At 36.1% G+C, this 16,924-nt stretch overlaps 1 protein-coding gene across 20 annotated transcripts in view; it reads right to left on the minus strand.

Annotated features, from left to right (window-relative positions):
- Nucleotides 1-617: 617 nt before the first annotated feature.
- LOC105336167 (myoneurin) overlaps nucleotides 618-16,924 on the minus strand; it is a 29,823-nt gene continuing 13,516 nt past the window's right edge. Inside the window, exons 5-6 of one of the 20 annotated variants that reach the window (XM_066083630.1) lie at nucleotides 8,594-8,950; nucleotides 8,219-8,357 (exon numbers count right to left, since the gene is read on the minus strand). In XM_066083630.1, coding sequence (XP_065939702.1) covers nucleotides 8,595-8,950 — 356 coding nt within the window. In that variant the 3' untranslated portion in view covers nucleotides 8,219-8,357; nucleotide 8,594. The other 19 variants (XM_034460048.2, XM_066083632.1, XR_901402.4 and 16 more) reach the window with 19 other exon arrangements.

Genomic DNA, 16,924 nt, shown 5'->3' on the forward strand with positions numbered 1-16,924 from the left:
GCAATAATTTTAAGTTTTCCTGATACTCAGATTGACTGGCGTTAAAAACACAACACGGCATAAACACAGAACAACTTTTATATTCAAGATTTAGTTCAAATCACGGTTAATAATTTACGACAGCAAGCGAAACTGTCCTTGACGGACTATATTTAACTGGGTGACTTGGTGTGAAACGGATTAAGAAACAGTTCATCTAATACACGGCTTCAGACAGGTTGAGAGCAAGAAGATCCAGGTTAAAAAAAACCCAATCACCATTCTGTCGCCAGAAAATGAACAATTTGAGAAAATGACATCTTCAATTTAAAAGTAATGCCATATTTACTCGATCTAGCAGATTGTAACTTAATAAATCTATAAAACCTGTCGCGCTATTACGAGAAACTTACAGCTTCCTGTCGCCACCTTTTCATTTCCCGTGACACGTGTTTTGATTTTGCAATACAATTTAATGACAGTGATGTTTGCATCTTATTGTGTATATTCTGTGCATTATATGCCAAATTTAACAATATTTTAATTGGGAGGAAAAGCTGATAACTCACTTTACATAAACTCTCTCTCTCTCTCTCTCTCTCTCTCTCTCTCTCTCTCTCCTCTCTCTCTCTCTCTCTCTCTCTCTCTCTCTCTCTTGCATGTATCAAAGTTCTCTCATTCATACATAATATTATGTTAACATAAGAACATGTAATATGACGTCATAGTTTGGGTCTTCGAGGACAGAAGTTCGGGTTGGAGATGTGTCTGCTGTAGTTTCCCGAGTGAGTGAACTTTTTACCACACGCGCTGCATTGGTAAGGTGTTTCCCCGGAATGGATACGCACGTGTTCCTTAAGGTGATGCCTTAACTTGAAACCTTTCCCACACACGTGACACACAAATTGGCGCGACGGTTGCAATTGGAATGGGTGATCTGAAACACAAATATTTAAAAGCGTTTAGGAAACAATGTCTGGATACCAAAATATACAAATGCATTGAAAATATATTGTTCGATACGTGCGTTTTGCTTAAAATATATAGCACTGGCCCTATGGTACACACAATGTCCAATCAATTACTTAAAAGGGCATGGTCATGATCTTGGTCAAATTTTTATTCTTCCTTTTTATTGTTCACAATGCCTTAGAAACGCGTTTCTAATGTTCAAACAAAATTTGGGTGTCAGTAGCACAGTTATAAGCACGATACAGAGCTCACAAATCTTTGTTTTGTAAACAAGATTCGTGCCCTGTTTTTGTAAACAATGGTTTAATATACCGATAACAGTGTTCTTTCTTGACCTGATTTTTCTCTCTTCTATTTTATTTTAAGCATAAATAAAGTTTTAAGCGCTTATCACATTTATTTTGGGTCTACAGCTAAAATTTTCACTTTAATATTAGAAATGTAAGCAAATCATGACGTAAGCTTTGTTTACATGCCAATTTAAAATGGAAACTCGAAAAGACACGTGTCGCACAAATTTTCATTAATATCAATTTACTCTTTTGAAACATGACCACTGTATTGCCAATGCATTGTTCTACACCAATAAAATGGTTTTTTTTCTTCTTTTTCGTCTTTTACTTAAAAATCTTGCCGTTGCATTTACTCTCAAGCTCGTCATTTAAATAGAATACTGGTTGTTATCATGAAAGCTTCATCAAAGCGGGTGACATTTAACACTGACGCAAGCGATAACCAGTGTAATATGAAATATGATATAGTTAAATGTTAAATATAGACAATATCTTTTACATATATTAATTTCGTGCGTCAGGTGGAAAGAACAAATAAAAATCGTATTTATATATCTACGTGAATGGAAAAAAATCAATATCCAGCCAAAGTCAATACTTAATAGTTTGAATTAGTGCCCCAAAGTAGATATTTGGTTTAATCTTACACAGGAAGGGTTAGGGCGGGAAAATGCCGGTCACTTTAAATATCAAATATTCACCTTAAATTTATTTACTAACGTGATTTGGTTTATGTTGAATCAAATATATTAAAGTAAATTTTTACGATTAATCATTACTTTCTTCCAAGTACAATTTACACTGTAGGATAAGCTTGGATGTATAATTTAAAACCTTCAGGTATTCATGGAGAGAATTCAAAACAAAGTCTCTACTTCGGAGTACGAATTTTTTTTAAGTAAACAGTAATAAATTTATCAACAGTTACAAAATATCTTTAAAATAAATGGGGGGAAAACTCTTTTTTATCATTTAGAAATTAAACCAAAAAATCTCATCAATATTTTCAATAAACTTTTCATGATTTATTAGAAATATCAATTTCAAAACAGCATCAATAAAACAAAACAAGATTTTTAATTAAAACATTTATTCTAAAACGAAGAACACCAAAACATTTAATTGAGCATTCCAATATGCAACCGTAACCTCACTGCGAAAACATTTGGACATAATTTCAATCACGACTAGTGTTAAATCAGGAACATGATTCCTACATGAACAGTCTACAAGTAAATAAAGCACCACAAGACTGATATTATCTATCATAAATACATCATTGCAGCATAATCCAACTTTTAAAGTTTAAATCATGATGATACATATTACATAAAATGAATAGTATAATTATACATGTATAAATGGCGTTTCTTTACAAGAAGAGGCATTATTTACTTTAAGATTGATAGTTCTGTTTTCTAAATGGGCTTAACTCTGGTTGATTGGAAACAGAAAACGACGCGGGACGTTGTTCTCCGGCCCCCGACAGCGCCATTGCGGGAAACCTGTCCCTGTGATAAACAAAGAAACAATGGCGTCTGTCCCCGGAACACAGGGGCACCTGACACTCAGTGCACTTGTACCGCGTCATCACAGCGCCGCCATTCGGAGTTCTCTCCCCTTTGGTCTTACACAGCTGGCATGGTCTTCTCCCTGATTGAGTCTCCTCCTGTGTGATTTTGGCGGGAACGTGTCCCCCGAAGGGTCGCGTGTTCCTCATAGGATTCTTTGAAAGACGGATAGGAGGAAGGAATGGAAAATCTAAAAAAAAAAACCAAACCACCCTGCGTCATCTTAAAATGCATGGAGAATTCACTTGACAATTCAATATGAGTAAGTGTCGTATCTCACCATTTACATGTGATCAAATAACATGTAGAATGAAATTTCATATATGTAACATTTCAACAGATATTAACAAGTAAAATTGAAACAAGAGATGTTTGTGAAATATTTATGCCCCCTCCCTTGAATGCCACTGTAAAGAAAATGAATGGAAGTGCAAATAATTGGAATTTTTAAGTCCAAGGGACACAACTCTTTCGAAAATGGCTCGATCGTACCCAAAATCGAACTTGACCTAAATATTATGATAAATCTGCATTCCAAATTTTATTTGATGAAGTGCAACCTCTGAACGGAAAATGAAAATGGACGGAAAGAAAATGAACGGAAACTTTGTGGATCGACTGACAGACAGAGAGACAAATGGACAGCAACAAAGCAATATGCTCTCCCTTCCTCTTCGAAGTGGGAAATTTAACTAACCGAAATTTTCTCAACAAGACTGCATATACATATATAAAACGCATGTACTAGTTACTGCTTTTTTAAAGCGTACAGTAACGCAAATAGTCTAGCACCAGAAAAGTTAGAATTGACTTTTTAATTACGTCATGTACGTCTAGATTCTTTCGCTCATAATAAATCGTCATTAGAAACAATTTCAAATATCGATCTATGCTTGGCACCTCAGGCCATTGACCGCAGAGGGTTTTTACCACACAAATGTCCATATTTATTTTAAAGAGAGAGATTAAAATCCTCGACATCCGTACCTTTCTATTCTTTGCAAAGAAACAATAGCAACCTAATTGTTTCCGCTTCTGCAGTGATAGGGGGTCGAACCCACAACTCTTGTGTTATGAATACATGCGAGTAAAGCATAACATAATAATGCAAATAAATTGAAAAAAGTCCTGTGCAAAGTTTAATTGTTTCGAAATATACATGAAACACATATAACAGCATGTTATTTGACAGAATAAAGATAAAAACAAGTATTCCTAGACTGACCTTAAGAACATGGGTAAAAAAATAGCACGGATGCACTTTAACAAAATTGAGAATAGATTATTGAAAGAAATGTAAAGTACATGTACATTGAAATGTTTATTCTTCCGTTTCTTATCCGTCACAATTTAGGCATTTCACTAGCTTATTCACCTATCTTCTTTTCATCCTAATATATCAGATATACTAGCGACCACCCGCTTGAGACACACAGTTGTTATTCATCATCATTATACTCAAATACTAAAATTCAACTTTATGTTACTCCGCAAATTATCTAAACATGAGACATTTACACCAGTACAATAGCTAGAATAGTCCGATAAAGTGGTGTTAAGGCTGTAAAATAGAAAAAAATCACTCTGTATACAAATAATTTGGTAAACAACTCATACTCTGAAAGTGTTTCAACAGCTATTTTGGTATTCATTGTAGCTTTGTGAATCGGTTCTTTGGTGAAACATTTCGAAGCAGTCCTTTGTCTTGCACAGTGGGACGTTACACAGCTCACATTTATAGTAGGTAAAAATGTCCCAGCCCTTCACAGTCTTCTTCTTGTTTAGATAACAGTTCAGACAGCGCTTCCTTTTGCAATGAACTAGATGGTGTGGATTACTATACACCACAGGAAGATGGCGGTGTCTTCTAACGCCTGTTGATTTACAAACAAACAGTCAGTTCTCTCGTAAAATACACGCAGATCACAAACATATCATCATCTAAGAGTTACTTATAGTGTAGACTATTGTTAAAATAAACAGATAAAACCAAGGAAGAATAACAAAAAACAAAGTGGTCAAGAATCAAAAAGTGTTAAAGAGACGCATTATTAAAATAAGATGTCATTTGTCACTGGAATTTCCAAAACCACTATACAAATCTCCGATTATGTCTTTATGAAACATAAAGAAACAGTTTCTATTACTCCGGCACAGCGGCACATTGCACACGCCACATTTAAAAACCGTTTGCACGCGATAGCCTCCCGCCGTCTTATTGCGCATGCTCTGGCAGACAACACAATACTTCCGTTTGCTGAAATCTGTTGAGACAAGGCGATGTGGATGAAACATAGCCGGATCAAAAGAAACGTTGTCAGTGACCGAGCCTTGAAAAGAATGGAAGACGAATTACGAAATGACATATATAGCTCAACGACATATATAGCTCAACATCATCCAACAAAATCCAAAAATAAACATCTTAAATTAATGTCTTGGAACTGTCCTTGGTAAAAGATATATTTACCATACATTAACAGAACATTAAAAAAACCAGAATAAAAGTTGAGCTATCGCTGGGCAATATCTCTCGTTGTGGGGGTCATAACAAACATTTGCTTACTCCACAGAACTCTTCTTACAGATGCCATTTGTAAACAACACAAGTTTTTGATCTTTTAAGTAGTAAGGCGATTTTCGAAAACATAACCAAAAAAAAAACCCACCCTGACACAAAAATGCAATATTTATTGTAGAAACAAGTAATATGCATTTCATCATAAAAATAAATCATACAACTAAAATAAAAAGAAAACCTATTCATAAAAGCATGTCAAGTCAAAAATTGTCTTATGTCCCATTTTTTTCATATCATTCATATTTGTAAGTCGTGATATATTAAAAGGCGATATTTTTTGACTGTGTAATATAACTTATCGTGTCGTTCTTTGAGATCAAAGTAAAATTTCAACACATTCAACAATTTCGCGTTTCCGTTATAACAACTTTCACTAATGTTTTTCGCGTAATTTAGTTTTTTCTGATATACATGAATTGGCATAAAAAGCAATCAAAGACACATTTTCTCCAAAGCATGTTGGAGGCTCAAAACTACAAGAACATTTACAACGCAAACAAACGCCCCTGGATGGGTTATTAACTATCTTGCACATTTCAACCGCGAGTGCTTATCAAGGTTAGATGCATTGCTGTCAAGAACCAGGTTTGCAAAACGAGACAGCTGAAACAAAGTTAAAAAAAAAAGAAGAAGGGAAAATCAGGCTTTGGAAATGGCGTATATTGAACACCAAAGTAAAGAGATAACAATCCTTAAACATAGAAGGAATTCTAACGAACCAACGGGTGACTTCGACTTCAATTAATGCGATTCACCACCAGAAATTAGATTCCCTGTGTTATACAATGGTGCTTATAATATGACACGAGACAGTGGTCCTATCTAGGGTAAAGTTTGTACTCCGAAATGTACCGGTCACCCTCTTCACTGTTCTGAAGAATCTCCTTGTGATAGTTAAAGAAGCAGTTCCTGTCGGCGTCCCTACACAGGGCCACTCCGCACGTCTGACAGCCGTGATAAGATCTCAAGATACGGCCCGATATGGGCGCCCTCACGCCGTGGATGGTACAGTATTTGCAAGGAAAGCGTTTCCCGCCAAAACGTTTGTATGGATGAATTTCTTGAAATGAACAGTCCGTCTTACTCTTGATGATAACGAGGGAATGGTCGTTTATCTTTCGTAGCCTCGTCTTCGATGAATCATCGTGAACATTGATGAAGAAATTTTGATTTCCTGAAAGTATTCCAGGTGTGAATTTTATGATTCATGTTAGCAACGCAAAATACGTCATTAGCAAAGTCGACTTTACAAGTAGTTTTTCTGTAAACAATGAAACACCATGTTTATGAGGAAAATCAGAAAGCAGATAGATGCACACGTATTAATAACGCATATACCATATAAGACAGATATATCAAGACATTCAACAACTTTATGGGACCTCTAAAGACTTTCCGATATAAAAGGTCAAGGAATTATTCTAAATTAGAATCAACAAAACACTCGACATGTCAGTAAAATATCAAATTGTGCGTGTATGAAAGTTACTGCTGAATAATTAGAAGTACGGAATAATCAATTTTGTACTTTACACCTGGAGACAGCTTATCACAAAAAAAACAACAACAAACAAACAAAAAAACCCCCAAAAAACCAAACGAGAACTTCTGAGACTTGCACCAGGCAAAGAACAATAACTCCTATTAAAGTGAGGAAAAACTAGAAAATGTTTAATAAATTGATAATATTCTACCCATGAGGTACTAGTATTTGAAAGGTCATTTTTTATATAGTGTATATAAAGGACAAGGAAACTTCTCTCAAGATATCGAGTAGACAAAACCATTCAACGTTTAGTTAGTTGGACCCTCAACTTTGCGAACTCAAATTTTTCAATGATCCTCGACTCATTAAGAGAACCCGCTGTGTACCAAATTTAATTGAAAAATCTTTTTCAAGACAGTAAACGTGTACTATTAGCATTACCAACACCTTGTAAGTTTAAATAACTACATGACATCTACTCTAGGGGATACATGTTTTCCAAATCAATCTGTTCTTAATAAATTAAAGAAAGAAATCAAACGGTAAGAATTTTCAAGTCTTAAAAATTGGCTATTTATCTTTTATCTAAAAGTCAGGAGAATGATAGTCATTTGTGGGTAATTCGTTCCTTTTAACTAAGTTTTGTTTTACTATTTTGAACGGACAACACATATCTTACTGACAGGGGCAAACACCGTAACATTATTATTCTAAATAGCGAAATGGTGCATAAAACTGCTAGACGTCACTTAAACAAGTTTTACATTACTTGAAACTGTATAATTACATTGGACTGCAGTCACAATGCCGATGGTTCAACGATGGTTGGAAGGTTAACGATAGTCATTAAGCCTTCATATCAAAGATACATATTTATAATTTTTCAATTGCAAAGATAACGAGAAAAACCGGATACTTTTTCATCTTTATTATTCGAACATACATCTAAATTAAAACAAATATTTCCTATATTTAATATTTACTAAACGCAAAACAATGCTAAATCTAAGCTTTGTACATTCAATGTTTTCTAAATATCTAGTCAACGAACGATAATACCACATTAGCTTAATATAGTAGTTGGTAATTTCCTGACAACAAGTCTGGACATACGTATGGTGAAATTAAAGCAGACCGTACAGTATGTACTCTCAATCACTTGCGGTGCATTTTACTGACCAGGTCCTCGTGATACTTAAGAAAGCAAGGTTTGCTTTGAGGCCGGCAGAGTGGCACCTGGCAAATGCTACACTCATAATAAGACCGGCGCACCTGTCCGCCTCGAAATCGTCCATTTCTCTTTTTACAGTATGCGCACGGCCTCTGCATACGAAATGCTATGGGTGATAACATATGGTTCCCGATACGATCTACTCTCACTAACTCCGGATCTCCTTCAGAAAGCATTGTGGACAGGATGTGGAGAACGGCGCTTTCTGGAGCTGGCGATTCCGGGGAAGCAGTTTCCTTCTTGCCTATAGATGTAAAAAATCAGTCAAAAGGTTAAACAAGTGAACAGAGATGGAGGCAAATTAACAGTGTTACAACATCAGCACGTGTGAACGACAGAAAAATAAAGAAAGGAAGAAGAACAGAAAACAACCAGGCATTGTTTTGCGTAAGCTAAACCACTGACATGAATTTATACAACTTTGAATTCAAAACCTACATGGGCAATAAACATCCAAAGGTTAAAATGAAAAATAAAAACCCTAAGAGGTTCCCTGAAACTTCAGCTTGTGATAAACGAGGAAACACTCGCGCGATTGGAACCTGCAGAGAGGCACATTGCACGTTTCGCAGTGATAAAAGGTCTGTTTAATGTTTCCATTGGCGAATCTTTCCCCCGTGAATTTGCAGTAGGCACACACTTTCCTTGCAGGCATTGACTTGAGGGTATGCCTTATCAATCTCCCTCCCTCCATCGTGTACAGTTCACACTGGCCTTCTAAGTTTGTAGTGACAGTATTAAGCACTGGCGCCTCAATAACTCCCCTTTTCATAGCAGCGGGTTCTGCCATTCGTTTGTCTAACCTTTGGACTTTTCTGTCTAATCCTTGGACTTTACCTAAAGGAAATGGAAAATAGTTTCTGGGTAGTTAATATTCATCACTGTGACGATAACATGATGCTGATACAATACACCTTGCTGCCCTTCAAAACTAGGCAACATCTCAAGCTACTTAAGGCTACGCCAAAATGAATGAAGACCCATCGACCTTCTAAATTTAGATACGCACATGTTCGAAATTGATTAAAACATTAAGCATCACTATAACCATGCAAGCTCAGTTAACTTGATACCAAAATATTCGAAATTCCATAAAATATTGGAATAGATTCACACAATTTCTGACTTGTGAAAGAAACCAAAAAGATGACACAGCTTAAAGATTTATTACGTACATCTGCAATGAACTAAACAGCAATAACAATTACAGAACATCACATAGTAAAATGTCCAAGACAAGTCAATGCATCAGGAAAAACATCCAGCTATCACTACTGTATTGTCCATTATTTCAAAGTTTACTCACTTGAGAATTGAGAAAAATGATTTCAAAATTTGTTTGTCTTTTATCACCCGTATGCTTACATTTATGAATTGTTCGCAAATTTTAACTGGTGGTAATTCACAAAGCAGTCCCTTATCTGCGGTCTACAGAGATGTACCCCACAGGCATCGCACTTGTAGTACGTCTGTCTTGTGTTCCCGTTGGCGAATTTATCACCTTTCAGCTTACAATACTGACAAACACGTAGAGAGTATCCTGTATTGGCCACCAAGAAATGCTTAACAGGTTCTTCCGACTCCTCCTTCGTGAACAGCATGTACCTCCCCTCTTTACTCTGTATCAGAGTTAGAGAAGGGTTGTTCTCTCCTTCAACTAATGCGACTGGAGGGCGAGACCGGGTGCTGCCACAGGTTGTTCGGGTTCTGGGAAATCTGTAGCCCAGAGCAAATGATCCTAGCTGTCGGTTTACAACACCGAAAGGAAACATCGCTACAAAGAGAGGAATGACGTTTAGTGATTTTCGGTGATTGGTCCTTCTTTTAAATTCTGTGACAAAATAATGTTTATTACTTCTCCTAATTAACTAACAGAAGAAAATGAAACCGAGCGAAGTCAGCATATTGTAGGTGACCACATAAATGACCATGTGTCGATCGTTTATTCAAGGCATGTCAACCGGAAAATCTTTTAACTGATATAGACAAGGAAAATCCCAACAGCATAGTTCAACCTCAAATGTACCTTAGACAAACTTCCCCACTGAATTGAAGTCGCTTTATAAACAAAACCATTTTCAGATTGATTTTTTTTTATTGCAAATTGAATATAAAGATACAATACATTATTCACATATGTAGAGTAGAGAAAATAATCGTTTTCTAAAAGTAACATCAACGTGAATACACGATTTAATACATAAACATTAACAAGACCAATGATGTAATATTTATACAAGTAGTGGAGCATGATACGTCTAATATGGATTTATCTACAACGCGTTATATTTAAAATCAATGCTGAAATGTATCAAACAATATCAAAATTGACTATATCCCTTGAAAAGTTATATAATTCTATGTATCAAAAATGCCCTAAACAATCAACAAGAAATACAAATCATTATGGAGGGATAGAGGGATGTGAAAGAAAGCAGTTCATACACACCATTAAACAGCTTTTAATGTTCATGAAACCTACTTGCTTCAACATATTTTAAAAAATCTCTAAAATATTGGAAACATATAGTAGAATCAAACAAAATATTCACATTCGAAAACTTTCATTATGAAGATGCCATATGACATGAAACAAACAAAATTGAAAATATGAAAACAAGTATTAAATCAATAGGACCATGGGATAATCTTTCTTGAAAAAAGGTAGTCCCTGCGATTGCATTCTGGACACCGCGAAACATCTAGAATGGCGGTATATAAAACTGTCCATCTTTTCTATCCTTATGCCAATTAACAAAGCAGTCACTAACTGATGGTCTACAGAGCGCCACCTGGCATAGGTCACAACGGTAATAAGATGTCTTGGGACACCCTGACGCAAAGCGAATACCATGATCTCGACAGTAGGCGCAAGTCTTTTTCATATAACCTGGGTGAGGAACGAGTTGATGGTAAACCAACGTATTTTCGTTTGTGACTTCTTTTATTGCTTCGAATTTCGACTGTCTATGCCTTCCTCTAGGGTAAGCGTCGACATTTGTAGGTACTGAAAAGTGAAAGCATTTTAGTATTTTTATATAAAATCACATTCAAGGTACATTGATTATCCAATTTTCTAAAATTGTCTAAGTCTTCATAGTCTGATAAGACTTCCTCAGAACACCAAAGTTGCCTACGCTTAGCTTACAACACATGCGAACATTTCTTTTATGATATTTATGACGTGAGCGCACAGAATTCTGTAATAAGGCAAAAAATCATCGTCACTTCAACTGAACACTTGACATCGTGGAAAGGTCAATCCCATCTAGTCTTTTATGCCACTGATAAAAACAATCACTGACGCTAACGCGACAGAAAGCCAACTGGCACACGTCACATCGGTAGTTCGAAGATCGAACTTTTCCACATGCAAAACGAGCACCTGTTTCCCTACAGACGATACACATCTTTTTACTATATCCAGGTTCAAAATTATGGCATCGGATAACGCCATCTGGCAAAGTCTGCACGACGGACGCTACGACTGCTCGTTTAACCGTATCCTTGGGATGGTTTGGGTGCAATTCTCCGACTGAAATATCAAAAGAAATTTATTACCCATTCCATTAGTTTGTCCATCAATATTACACAGGAACAAAGAAAAGAGAGAGAGAGAGAGGTGTCATTCCTTGGATACTGAGCACGCTGTCCACTAGAAGCTTAACAAAAGTACCCACTAGAGACTGTCTATACATCAATCAGTAGAACATGGTGTGGAGTTTTTCAGATTTTCGTGCCATCGATAGAAACAATCACTCACAGATATCCTACAGAGTGAAACCTGACATTCCTCACAACGATAGTAAGACGTTTTAGAATTTCCACAAGCAAAGCGAAAACCCATTTGTCTGCAGTAAACACAATTCCGTTTTACATTCCCTGGGTTGAGCACAAGACGATGGTTAGTGGTTTCCCCATCCATATTCATAGGAAGGACGACTGCACTCCTTTTTCTAAAGTGTCTCTGAACTGAAACATGAAAAGATTCCCTTAGTATTTGCTTCGTATCAGTGTTATTTGGTTTTTCAACTAAAGGACTCACACTTCCAGATTATATTAACCAACTTGAAACAACTAATAGCAATGAAAACAAAAACCAAACAAAACAGTAACCAACCATGATGAATCTCTCTATTATACGGTATATGATGTTTTCCTCATTCCTTAGGAATTCATAGTTTATTGTTTAATTATTATGAACATATCTTTATACTTCATGATTTTATGGATCAAAAGTTTTAAAAGATGTAAATTCACAAGTCACGCCCTTACAGCTACTTATGTTTCTGGCTTTATAATAAACAATGAACACTTTTGACTTATCAAAATCGTTTTATAGAAATCACAAAAAAATACGCAATTCTAAGTAAACAAAACAAAACGTATTTACAGATGGGAAAAATCAATCAAATTAAATAATAGGTTTATCGTAGTGAGTTAAAGTATAGCTATGGCGCATTATTCCCAATGTCTTCTAAAGGTCCAAAGTAGCCCACCATACTATGATACTGTATAAAACAGTCTCTTCTTTGCGGCCTACACAAAGGAACCCCACATGCTTCACACATGTAGTACGACCGAACAATCCGTGTCCCAGTTCGAACTCCCATCGATTCGCACATCTTACAATTCCTTGTATCCTTGCCATCTAATATGTGCACAAGCCTATGCTTCAGTCCTGCTTTTTCCATAGCCTCGAAGTCCTCGTGACTTCGTGCAACTATTTCTGGTCTAGGTGCCCGGGGTCTTGGAGATCTAAATGGTAATGTCGGGCTAAACATGGAAGGGTTTATCGGGCGATAAAAGTGTTTTATTTGTTGGCTTTGTAATCGAGGGTCTCCATTTATATCGTAACCGGTGAGTGTTGACTTTGGTTTATTCATAGCCTCTGATCCTTGAAAGGGTGGCCTTGGTCTTCCGAATACGTTCTGCAAAAATTCCAAAGGCCCTTTTGATGATGTAGTATCTTTCTCTACAATTGCAAGAATAAAAGATCTTGATGGATTCGTATTAACCCTGATGTAACCGTTAAATTACGCGACCTCCACCATTAGTAAACAAAATAAAAATTAGCTTAACCCAAATATTTTCATTTTGCAAATTTAATCTGTTTCTAATTGTGTAATAAGAAAAAAACAAACATGAAGTTATTTTAAATTTATTTGAAGCCGAGAATCTCAACGAACACACTACCTAGTAAATTGCTAACAACATAAGGCGAATCACTACTAAGCTATTATTGTCTTCATTTATATGCGAGTATTAATTCTCTTGAGGTGGCTTAGTCTTTCCAATACACTTGTGATCTTTCAGGTGATGTTTTAATTTATAAGTATTCTGACATATCTCGCACTTGAAGGGCCTCAAATTTGTATGTGAGGCGTGATGGATCTTTAAATTATGTGGACTTGCAAAATGCTTTCCACAAAGTTTACACTGTGGAAACTGTCTGTCCGAATGGTACATTTGAATATGTCGTCGATAGCCTTGCGTAGATCGAAACTGTCTTCCACACTGTTCACAACTCTTTACAATAGAAACATCCAGCGGATCAACAGAACAAAACGGCGACCGGAAATCTGGATTAATGGGCAACAACTGAGAACTCTCTAAACCAACTCTTGCCTTTGGAGAGTTTTTGGTCAATACCATTGTCGTCCCTACAAGAAGAAAATCATAACTTGAACACAAATTGGGTCAAATTAGCAATTCTATTTTTTATTTGGAAATAACCACACGATTCAACACAATTCCGCCTCAATAAAGAACCAAGTTTTCTAAATGGGGTTATCAACTTTTTTTTCCAAACTGGATGTTTTCCAACAAAAAAATTAAACCCGATGAATTTTCTTTTTATTAAGAACAGATCAAAACAACGTACACTCGAAATGTAATATTCGATCACTCCATGTCGATCCTTCTATTTCTTCATACCAGAACACCTATGACCTTTCAGATGATGTTTCAGCTTGTAAGTGTTTTGACACACCTCACATTTGAACGGTCGATTGTTCGTGTGTGACGCCAAATGTACTAACAGATTGGCGCGATTCACAAACGGTTTTCCGCAAATATTACACTTTTGTAGAGATTGCGTGTCAGAGTGGTACACCTTGATATGGGATTCATAGCCGTATCGAGACTGAAAACCCTTTCCACAAAATTTGCACTCTTCAAAGTACATGGTTCCCCTCTGGGAACACTTCATCGTCCTCTTTAAACCTGTCCCAAGGAACTCGCCAACTTTTGCGGCAGAACTGACATTCCCTAAAAGTAAAAAACTTTTTTGTTAGGAAGTCCTGGAGAGTTCAATGAATCTCATTGTCAGTAAGATAAAACTAACCATCCAAAGCCACCACATTTTAGCAAGAATCAAGCATAGAAAAAACACTTCTTGCGGTCACTAACAAAATGATCAGGAGTTTTACAAAAATTAATAACACAACACGCAGGATGTCCTCAGTTGGCGTGAGCAAGGCAGTGGTTCTTAAGATCATGCTTGTATTTGTATGTTTTCCCACAAACTGGGCATATAAATGGTCTGTCAGATGAGTGCGATAACAAGTGTCTTTTCAGCAGATAGGAGTTAAAAAACGATTTTCCACATTCCCTGCAACAGTTTGTTTTTCCTTGCACGTGAAACATTTGTTTATGGCGACCAAGACTATAAACTGAACTAAATGATTTCTCGCAAACGTCACAGTTATGTCTCTCCCCATTGACTTGCATCTGCCTTAGAAACGATTGCTGCATCAAGGAATATGTAGGAACCGAGAACATTCTTTGATTTTGTAACTGTAATCCATGTGTTTTCTCATCTAAATATAGAAAAAAATCAAGCTGTAGCGTCTTTGGTTCTCTAATACACTGTGGCCATTAATATCTAATTTCTACTAAAACAACAGCAAAATCGGAACTATAACATATTTATTATAGAAAATGTCATTTCTGTACCTTTTTGATCCGAACAAATAAGCAAAATTAAAAAATCAAACACACCAATTACAAAAAAGAGCACATTAAAACAAACAATACATTATTTCTCAGAAACTGTAGCGTCACATGTATAAGACCTATGCCTTTGAAGATCTTTTTTATGTTTGTAACTTTTTTGGCACATAGGACATACAAATTGTCGAATGTTAGTGTGTGACCGTATATGAATTGCCAAACTATATGACGTAGGAAATTTCTTTCCACAAATTGTACACGACGGCAGTTCCTTATCCGTATGGAAAATATCCCGATGACGCCTCAGACTAGAGGCACATGAAAACTGTTTGGAACACGAAGAACACCAACTGACACTCTGCTTCATTTCACTTCCTCTCCTATCAAACAATGACAGATGCCCGCATTCGACGTTTACTCGTTGCCTTGGTGGAAACTTATATCCTTAAATGAAAAATACCCAATTGAGTTTTTGAAGTTAGAAAAAAACCTCAAAAATGCGAACCAGAATTTACATTGTATAGATCACATTCAACACCATCCATTGTTAAGAATATGATAAATGAAATGATACGGTACCAAAAAACTTCCATAAGTATGAACTTCGTGAAAAAAGAATACATGAACACTTCTTCAAAGGAAAAACATAAGTTAATTATACACCAGGTAATCCAATTTTAAGAATAGTTTAACGGATTCCATTTGATATAACGTAAAATATTTCACAGTTCTTAACAATTCGTTTATATTGGGATAAAGATTAACAAAATTCAAATCGTCACTGTATCAACGTGTGTGTTACTGGTACTATTTCAAAGTTACCCCAAAACTACATAAAATGACGTATTTTTAGGATAAGTTGTCTGACAAGCATTCCACACGCAACTACTTTAAACCCACTGTAATTCCGGGAACTTTGGTGCCAGTGTTATTATGTTGGTGGTCCTGGTGGTATGATTTTTTGTAGACTATGAAATCCAGTTAACTAGTACCGTATATCGACATTTTGTTGATCTTGTGCATCGCCTCAGAATCAAATGCAGTGCCAAAGCAGATCCTGTAGGATTTTAATTACGAACTACAGACAACAAGCATCTTATTTTCGTACTACTGGTCACTTATGAATAATTTTCAAATGTTAGAGCCAAACCTTGGCTAAGCGTTACATACATACATGTCTATCAAGTCTTAAATGATGATTAAAAGCTTAGCTACAACAAATTAGTGTTGAAGCATTATATACGCAAGGATGTATTTTGAAAGTGTAGTTCCTAAAATTGGTTCATAAATCATATGACAAAAAATAATTGCATTTTTATTGTCTGAAACCAAACACACATGGGTTTCTTCTGTTGAAGTTTAGATATTAGTATGAATAAGGATGACATGTCATCTTCTTAGTTTTTTTCATACGGTACATTCGTTAGAGGGGTTGCTCCATATTTTTACACCTATGGTTCTTTAAATCCTGTTTATACTTGTAAGCTTTGTTGCATGAGACACAGACGTACTGCCTTTCGTTGGTATGTGAAATCTCGTGAGTTTTCAAATTATGCAAATCTGTGAATTTCTTATCACAGAACCGACACTGTGGCAATTTCTTCTCGGAATGTCTTAATCTCTTATGTCGCCAAAGGCTTGAAGAAGAACCAAACGATTCATGACAGAGGCGACAGGGATGGCTGTATATGCTACTGACGATAACCCTCTCATTTTGGTACGTCGGTTCACCTGACTCCCAAAGGCTATCATCCTGATCTGCAGAGGTCAAACCTTTACTAGGTGAAACATGCATATCCAAGTCCTCAAAGCCTTCATTTGCTTGACCTACAAGCAATTAAAGGACCGTTTAGTATT

The sequence above is a fragment of the Magallana gigas genome, chromosome 5, assembly GCF_963853765.1.
Source record: "Magallana gigas chromosome 5, xbMagGiga1.1, whole genome shotgun sequence".
NCBI lineage: Eukaryota > Metazoa > Mollusca > Bivalvia > Ostreida > Ostreidae > Magallana > Magallana gigas.